Source organism: Elephantulus edwardii, unplaced genomic scaffold (assembly GCF_000299155.1).
Source record: "Elephantulus edwardii isolate Elephantulus edwardi_28Jun2011 unplaced genomic scaffold, EleEdw1.0 scaffold00048, whole genome shotgun sequence".
NCBI lineage: Eukaryota > Metazoa > Chordata > Mammalia > Macroscelidea > Macroscelididae > Elephantulus > Elephantulus edwardii.
In genome coordinates this window covers 4594417-4603678 of record NW_006399798.1, presented here as the reverse complement: position 1 = coordinate 4603678, position 9262 = coordinate 4594417, and the positions used below count along the sequence as shown (strand labels likewise).

General features: G+C 59.2%; 1 protein-coding gene across 1 annotated transcript in view; it reads left to right on the top strand.

Moving 5' to 3' along the window:
- The window catches only part of SEC14L1 (SEC14-like 1 (S. cerevisiae)), a 58029-nt gene extending 50003 nt beyond the window's left edge, over positions 1–8026 (top strand). Inside the window, exons 10-15 of the mRNA XM_006886177.1 lie at positions 586–757; positions 1647–1781; positions 3587–3721; positions 6009–6260; positions 7106–7284; positions 7921–8026. Coding sequence (XP_006886239.1) covers positions 586–757; positions 1647–1781; positions 3587–3721; positions 6009–6260; positions 7106–7284; positions 7921–8026 — 979 coding nt within the window. The remainder of the gene's footprint in view (positions 1–585; positions 758–1646; positions 1782–3586; positions 3722–6008; positions 6261–7105; positions 7285–7920) is intronic.
- Positions 8027–9262: the final 1236 nt, after the last annotated feature.

Genomic DNA, 9262 nt, shown 5'->3' with positions numbered 1-9262 from the left:
ACACCTCTCTGGTCTGGGACGGACGGACACACACACACACACACACACACACACACACACACACACACCCTCTGGTCCGAACCCAGACCTCTGGCAGTGCAGAGCTGTTGTGGAGAGGCGAGTGGCACTTGGAAAGGGCACCATTGATGAGCACTGTGCAAAGTTCACGTGAGGTCTCGTTCACAACCGTATCCCAGCTCCGAAGACAATTGGCTCTCAAAATGTTCAGTATTTGCACTTTTATACCTGGTATGAAAGTGTCTTGTAATTGTTTTACTACTGGGGACGAGAACAGCCTCCACATCCATTAATAAGGCTGTGACCCTTTGCTGAAGAGCAGTGAGTTGTGGTGTGTGATCCGTTGACAGTGGTCTGGGGTGGTGCGTGGCGCCCGCCGGCCAGGTCACGGAGCACCTGTCGCTGAGGTGGTTCTGAGTCCTGGTCCTCAGTGTCCAGGAGTAGACCACACAGGAGCCACAGTGTGGGAATGGGAGCACGTGGTTGTCACAGAATTTCAGAAGGTGCAGCAGGCCCCAGTGGGCTGCTCGTGCCGTCTGCTCAGCGATCGTGTCTGTGTCCCTGCAGCTCGTGGACCTGCCTGGTGGACCTGGAAGGATTAAACATGCGCCACCTGTGGAGGCCCGGTGTCAAAGCGCTTTTGCGCATCATTGAGGTGGTGGAGGCCAACTACCCCGAGACGCTGGGCCGCCTGCTCATCCTGCGGGCCCCCCGTGTCTTCCCCGTCCTCTGGACCCTGGTGCGTACAGATGCCGTGTGCGGCCAGGCCCCTGAGTGTGCCCTGTGATCTGCATGCTGTGGGCAGTCTGTCCCCTGTGTATCCCCACGGCCCTGGACCCTGGTGCATGCAGACACTGTGTGGCCAGCCCCTGGGTGTGCCCTGTGTGTCCCATGTCCTGGACCCTGCTGCAGGCCGACACGGTGTGGCCAGCCCCCAGTGTGACTGTGCTAATGTGTGCAGGAGGCAGGTAAAGCATGCCGTGCGTGCGCCGTACGTCCCCCTTGTCCCCTGTGTTGTGAATACTGTCTGCCGCACGCCCCTGCTGTCCCCTAAGCTCTGGTCACAGGTGCATGCAGATGCCATATGCAGCATGCCCCTGCACGCTTCCCTGCTGTGGACACTGCAGTGTGACCCGAGTTCCCATTCTCTGGGTGCTGGTGTGCTGTCACTACTCAGGCATTCCTCCACAGTGACACTGGTGGTGCCGTGCTTAAACACTTAGCTGCCAACAGGAGGGCGATGGTTTTCACTCACCCCATGGCTCCACCGGAGAGAAGCGTGGTGCTCCGCCCTGTAAAGACTCCCATCTGGGGAACCCTGGGGGCAGTTACTCTGTCCGAGGGGGTTGCTGTGCATTGCGATCAACAACACAAAGCAACATATCTTAACAGAAAATCCCAAATCTGTTGCTATCAATCCCCGCGCCAGCAACCAGTACCTGTGACTAAGGCTGTAAGTTGTCTGAGCTTGGTCCTCCTGCTCTGCAGATGGTCTTACAGAGGGCGTGTGTGAGCCCCACGTCCGTGCTGTCCCCCTGTCCATCCAGCGCCCACTCTGGCCTCCCTGCATGATTTCAGTCTCTGGGACGAGACAGCAAAGACTAGTGTCTCTTTGTCCACGCTTCCAGGTCAGCCCGTTCATCGATGACAACACCAGAAGGAAGTTCCTAATTTACGCAGGCAATGACTACCAGGGTCCCGGCGGCCTGCTGGACTACATTGACAAGGAGATCATTCCAGACTTCCTGAGCGGAGAGTGCATGGTACGGGTGGGCGCGTCATGGGCCTCTGCTGCCCTAAAGGGTGGCTCTGCACACGGGACTGTGACACTGGGGCTGGCACTGCTTCTGTCTGGCCTGCTTCGGGGCTGTGCTCTGTGACCCAGGGCCACGCTCAGAGAGGTGCTAAGGTCGTGGTTAATGACACGACGGTGCTGGTTCTTCAGTGCATGTGCACATTCACCTCAGATTCTGATAGAATTGAACGCACGCGGTCTGCTGTGAGACCTGACTAAACAGGCAGTGCATTTAGGAAAAATAGTGTGTCCAAGAAATACGACTCACAAAGATTTCCTCCTCAAAGAGAAATTAGGATGCCATTTTTAAAGTAGGAAAATTAAAGGAACTGGGTCTCTAAATTTGGTTTTAAAAAAGGAAGGAGCTTAACTTGCCAGATGATCAATTCAGTGCCTCAGTTCACATCCTCTGTAATGTTACAAAGGAGCCCTGTTGGGAGGTGGGCTGTCATGGAACCATGGGTGCAGCCTCTTGTGCCCTGACCTGGGCAGCGGGTTGAGGACCCTGAGTTCTGTAACCATGGCTGGACTCGACTCCATGGACTACAGCGCCCTGACCTGGGCAGCAGGGTTAGGACACTGAGGTTTGCAGCCACAGGTGGACTGGACTCTGTGGACCACGGACAGTCTTCAGCCGCAGGGCAGAGAGCACCAGCCTCGTGCATCTGGCTCCCATTACAGAAAGGGTCTCCGTTCGCCCTTGGTGGTGGCTGCAGTTAGCCTTTTGCCACGTTGACACTGCACTTGACTCCTGGTTCAGTGGATGAACCAGACTTTCAGACACAGCTTCTTGAAAAAACACTGCCGCCCAGCTCGTCAGCCCTGCTTTAAGGAATGGCAGATGTGAGGGCAAGGAGTGGACCCTGGATCTCCTTCTGACTGGCTGGAGGTGGTCCAGGAGGGAGCCCAGGAGCTGCATTATTGTGTGATCACATACTCAGTGCCTGACCGCCTGGTTGAGGCGCGAAGACTTAGTTCTCAGGAGCAGGAGGAAGCCTGCCCTGTGGGACGCCAGCACCTTGCTGACCTGGCCAAGCTAATGAGGGCCCTGGAAAAACACTGGTGCCCACGGAGTGTGTCGCTCTGGCACATCTCTGCGGTCTGGTCAGGTCACTGCTGGGACACTGGTTCTGCTCCACTGGGAGTCGAGATTCAAAGGTTGATTCTCTGAAGCGGCCCCCAAGGCTGCCTCTTCCCATGGTCAGTGAGGGTGCTAGGTCCACCCCTCGGCTGGGCTGGCGCCCGGCGTCCAGCGGGTCACAGGTTCTCCCCCCTGTTCTCCTGCTGCTGCTGTCCCCCACGGCTCAGGCGACACAGCCTCCGGGTGACGAGGACGTCCCAGCTGTGACGTGTGTGGTGAGATAGCGGCTGGAGCTCCGGAGAGGCACGCTCTGCCTTGAACAGCAGCGGGAACACTACACTCAGACTTCCCCTGCCGCAGTGTCGGTCTCGGGGAGCAGAAGCTGTGCGTGTAGCTTCTGTGCTAACTCGGCTTCAGCGTCTTCCCCTTCGTTCTGAGTGGACGCACAGGCTGACAGTTTGGTTGAGTTTCTGTCCTGACCCAGCTTTGCTGGGGGAGCTGAGCTGAGGGAGCTGTGTCTGCCGTGACACTTCCCTGGGGTGACAGTGGGGGAGCTGAGAGGTGGTGGGGAAACATCGTCTACTGTTGCACTTCTCAGGGGTGACTCTGGGGGAGCTGAGCTGGGGGAGCGGTGTCTGTGTGACACTTCTACGGTGGCATGCGTGGTGTTCACGGCCTGATTGGCTTTGCAGTGTGAAGTGCCGGAGGGTGGTCTGGTCCCCAAGTCTCTGTACCGGACGGCGGAGGAGCTGGAGAACGAGGACTTGAAGCTTTGGACCGAAACCATCTACCAGTCTGCCAGTGTCTTCAAAGGAGCCCCACACGAGGTACGACTGTGTCCACGTCAGGCCCCTGGGACCTGGCCACCACGTCCCCACCAGAGCCACAGAGCCTCTTGGTCTTACTCTTGGGGCCTCTTCTAGAAATTTCTTGGTTTAGAGGAATCATTTGGATCCTTTTTCTGGCTGTAGGTATTTCTGGTCATTCTTGGAATAGGAAATACAGTTGACCCTTGAACCTGCAGATTGGGTTGAAAATCTGCCCATAATGAGCATTTGACCTTTGAACTGTGTGGGCTCGAGTGTTGCGAGCACCCACTTCCACGCCGTGTGCCGATGGCTGTCTCCCCGTGAGCGGCCCTCCCTCAGGGGTGCGCCCTCCCAGGTGGTTACAAACACTGAGCTCACCACGGGAGGCAGGTCCCCCCAAGTCCAGTCAGCTCGTGTCATGCAGGGCCTTGGGCTGCCGCTCCGTGTGTCCACCATTCACCCTGAGCAGACGTGTGGTGGCTACAGGCCCTGGGGGACCCCCAGCCCGGAATCTGCATGGGACTCGCTGCCTCTCCTGGGCTTCCTGACCAGGCTGTAAGCAGGTTTAGGAATAAGTCCTTTTCTCCAAGCAGAGTGGAGTGAGGTTAGGAAGGAGCAGGCTCCTTTCCGACACTCTTCCTGATTGTCACGTTGTGGTGTGGAAGCTGCGGTATACTCCGTGTCCCATGGGAGCCCTGGTGACCAAAACATCAGTGGTTCAAACTCTCCGTCTGCTCTTGGAGAGAAAGATGTGTCAACCGACTGGTGAGGTTAGGGAACCCCACAGGGCACTTCTGCTCTGTCCTCCTGGGGCCCCAGCTTGGCAGCAGCGGGTTTGGTTCTTCGCATGTATCCTTTGGGTCCCAGTTGACCTGGAGAGGGTGGCAGATCTCATCAGTTCACATCCGTCCACCTTCCCCTCGCTGCAGGGCAGGGCGTGTGCTGAGCAGCTCGGGTGACAGTGGCATCCTGAATGTGTGACATGCTCCTGAGAATGTGGGACTGGCCTAGACTGAGCAGCCGGCACTCTCCTGCTGCCTCCTGTGACTTGTGACTGTCACCATGGTGCCCTGCACGGCCAGGCTGCCGGCTGTGGGACAGGCGGGTGGGGAGAGCGCTGGGCCGCGGTCCTCGACCCTGTAGTATAGTGTGATGGTGCGCACTGCTGCTCTTCACAGGAGCTGGTGGAGGTCCACGGGGAAGGTTGCCACCATCCTCTGTACGCTGGGAAGGAGCCCAGAGGCTCAGCTTGTGTTGGGCTACTAACTGAAAGGTCAGGGGTTCAGACCCACCCATGAAGGAGAGATGAGTCAGTCTTCCGTAAAGATTTCTAGCCTTGGAAACCTTAGAAGCAGTGTTTCCCACCCTGCGGGGCCTTTGGCTTGGGCCGACTCCACAGCAGCGGTGGTTTGTGTTTTGGGGGGGGGTGGCTTTTTGTGTGTATCTGGGGGGAGCCAGGCTTTTGGTTGTTTGTGTGGGTCGTGTCAGGAGAGCTCTGCACACAGTGTGGGTGTGAGGCCTCAGGTGCCGGAAGGTCACCACAGTCAAGAGGCAAGAGCTCAGGCACCACCCAGAGCAGCCAGTCACCTAGGACGGAGGCTGTTCCTGCAGGAAGTGGAGGGTCTGCTCGGGGCGCTGGGGCTGGGCTCCGTTTAGACCTGGGGGCCCTATGGCTGGAGAGACAGAGAGAATGCCCTTGTGCCCGGCGGGGCGGCCCTGCCTCTGCTCTAAGGATTTGGGCAGTTTGTCAGGTGGGAACAGGTGTCGGTGGTGGAGGGAGAAACCCACTGGACCACCTTTCAAAGGATCCACTTTGAGGAAAGAGGCACTGAGAGCTGTGGCTACATTGTGTCCAGGGCGAGACAGTGCACATCCTCCTGCATTTGCCCCATGGGACCTCTGGGTCAGTCCCCCTACAGCCACCAGGGCACCATGCCCAGGCCACACTGCTGCTCTGTAGTGTGGAGGCCTTTGGGGCCTGGGGTCAGCATGGAGCTTGGCCATGAGGTCTGGGCTTACTGTGCTGGTGGGTTTGTGGGTCCTGGTAAAGAGAACCTCTGATAAACACTTGGCTTGGTTATGGCTGTCAGCGACTAATGGGACCTCGTCCCCGCTCCGGGACTCAGTTGACAAGGCCTCGTCACCAATGGTGACTCTTGAGGAGCTGAGAGGATGTTGGCCCTACTGTGACGGGCCTCGTCCCCTCGTGCTGACCGGGCCTCGTCCCCTCGTGCTAACGGGGTGTTGTCGTCCCCTCTTGCTCACGGGGCGTCGTCCCCTCACACTGATGGACTCTCTTCTCTAGATCCTCATCCAGATAGTGGAGGCGGCCTCTGTCATCACCTGGGACTTCGATGTGTGCAAAGGGGACATTGTCTTCAACATCTACCACTCCAAGAGGTCACCGCAGCCCCCCAAGAAGGAATCACTGGGAGCGCACAGCATCACTTCTCCTGGGGGCAACAACGTGCAGCTCATAGATAAGGCCTGGCAGCTGGGCCGTGACTACAGCATGGTGGAGTCGCCGCTCATCTGTAAGGAGGGGGAGAGCGTGCAGGTGAGCTCTGACTCCTGTTGTCCCCCCGCCCCCGCTCCATCACCTGTCCCTCCCGCTCTGTCTGTCTGTACGTCCATCATCCATCTATGTGTGATAGGGCAGTGAGGTTGTCTTAAAGATGAATCTTAGGATAAAGAGTGTGAACCACCCTGTCCTCAAATGTGGCCCCAGGATGGCTTCTGGAAAGGTGTGTTCTGAGCACACACAGCTGGGTTTCAGGACAGTCACCACCCTTGGAGGACGTGTGCCCAGAGTAGCAGGGAGAGCAGTGAAGGCTTCTGGCTGGCCACCAGCTCCTCCCCAGTTCTGCCAGTGCTCAGTGTCTGTCCTGAGTGCAGGGCTGTGTGCGCGCTGGACCGAGGAGCAGGGTTAAGAGCGATGGCTCCTGGTGCCCAGTCGTCACACTAGGAGAACAGGTCTCCTTCAGATTGGGGGTCTCTTTAGACGGTCAGGCTCTGCAGGACCTCTGATAGAACATGCCATCCAAAAGGGCCTGTGACCTCGTGCGAGCAGAGCACACTTACCCAGGACCCTCTGCTGACCCAGGGACTAAGGCGTCGGCTTGCCCTTCGGGATGGGGTGCCTCTGGCTTGGCTGTGTCCCAACAGCCTAGTGACCCCTGGTGGCCTGGTTGATGCTGCCTCCCCGCCCCCATGCTTCTGTGCCTCCAGCTGACACCCACTGATGGGGGACACTGTCAGGGTGTTTCCTGACTGAACAGGAATGCAAGCTTTGCCTCCCTTGTGGCGATCACTCGTGTTGCTGACCTCTAGCGAGGCTGAGGACAGCCCCACATCGGGCAGGAGGGAGCCCAGCCCGCTCAGCCGCCCTCCTGCTGTCCCCAGGGCTCTCACGTGACGCGGTGGCCAGGTTTCTACATCCTGCAGTGGCGTTTCCACAGCATGCCTGCGTGTGCCGCCACCAACCTGCCCCGGGTGGACGACGTGCTGGCCTCCCTGCAGGTGTCCTCACACAAATGCAAGGTCATGTACTACACAGAGGTCATTGGCTCCGAGGACTTCAGGTGCATGTCCGAGCCCCTTGTGCTCACTGGAGGCTGGGGTGTGGGGTGCACAGGGTGGGGACCCAGCTGGCACACATAGCTGCAGGCGCCTGCACGGGCAGGGAGGGCCCGAGGTCCCTGGCTGGCTCCAGCTGCCCATGAGGGTGGAGAATACGGAAGGCAGTGCCCCCTGGTCAGTTCAATGGGATCCGCATGGAAGGCGGGCGGGGACGGACGCAGGACCTCAGGTGACACTGGGGCCCTCCTCGTGCCTGGGCTGAGAGAAGTCTAGTGGTGCATGACCAGATGGCAAGGGGTCCTAGAAGAGTGGGAGGGCTGGGTTAGCAGTGCAGCACCAAAGGAGCCCAGCTAGGCCGTGGAGTGGGACAGCCGGGGAGCTAGGAGGTTTAGGGGGCCAGGGCGGTGAGGTAGTAGGGTTGGGGGGGCCTTGATTAGTGGGATTGGAAGACCATGGATGGCCTGGGTCAGTGGATTGGAGGGTCGTGAGGACCCGAGTCAGTGATGTTAGAAGGTTTTGGGAGGCCCAGATCAGTGGGGTCTGGAGGCAGTGGAGGCGTGGTTCCGCAGCAGGGTTGGCAGCAGAGGGGTCACGAAGACCAAGGCGTCGTGCTGACTCTCCCCTCCTTTTCGTTCCAGGGGCTCCATGACCAGCCTGGAGTCCAGCCACAGTGGGTTCTCCCAGCTGAGTGCCGCCACCACCAGCTCCAGCCAGTCGCAGTCCAGCTCCATGATCTCCAGGTAGTGCAGTGAGGCCGCCTCAGTGCGAGGGCTGGCGCTGCGGACGGCGCCCACCCGGGCCACCGCGACCGCCACCCTCTCGGGAGCCAGCTAGCTAGCGCTCCAGACGGTCACCCAGTCGTGTGACCCACTCCAGCCCTGACTAACTCATAGCCATAGGTGTGCACGCAGCGTGCGCACGACCCCCGCCAGCAAAGGGCTCCCGCCACACAATCTAGTTTCTAATCCTTAGACTGACTGTGTCTCACAAGCTGAAGCTAAACACTTCTTCCAGCAAACTCCGCCCAGGTGTTTGTACGTTAGTGAACGGGTCTCATAACATCCTCAGAGACAAGGCCACTTCCTTATGGGGCAGGACCTGCGCCTTGGGCCCTGTCAGCTGCAGCCAGTCTTCATGCTTCCCCTGCTGCTGCGGACGCCCCATGGACGCCGACTGCCCCATGGAGCCTCTTTCCCTGAGCAAACTGGACAAGGCCAAGGGGACCCCGAATGCCCCAGGCCCTAAAGCGGTGCCAATAGGCTCAGGGGGCAGCCCCGGACTTTAAGGAAAACACCGCCATGCTTAACCTCCACTGGCTCTCTTCTTTCTCACCCTGGGCGCTCTGCAGGGCAGGCCTCTGCACAGTGCGGTGGCATGTCCCCTCTGCCCTTTCCTGTTCTCTTCCTGCTCCAGGAAGTCTGTTCTGGACTCTCTAGTCCCTCTCCTAGGGCCCGGGTGGCTTCTGTCACCAGGTCCAGTGTCTCCGGCAGAGTAGCTAGTGCACTCACCGCAGCCAGCCCGCTGCTCTCTGGGTGCTGGGTGGGTGCTGGTTAGGGGGCGCGAGGCTTGTGGGAGCCCGGCTCCTTTGCATGGATTGGGGAGGTTGTGCATGTGTGTGAGTGTGTTCGAGGCAGGGGGTGCTAGCGGTGTGCTAAGAGTTTTGTTTTTGGGACAAAGGGTTCTTCATAAAAGTGAGCAGGATGTGCGATGGGCCAGCCTGTCCACTGCAGTTGCAAAGACAGCCCCGTCTCGTCAGGCCCACATGCAGACCGCTCTGGACAGGCAGGCCTGTGGTCACTGGGATGGGGCTGCGCGAGGAAGCTAGGAGGTGTGGCTTTTCAAGGCGTACGGGGCCTGCACAGCCACCCCGTGCGCGACAGGCCACCCTGGGCGGAGAATGTGAAGGATGTGTGTATCGGAGGGCCAGGCGGACACGAGCAGGTGGCCCGGACATCCCACCCCACCCCCCAGCCCCAAAGC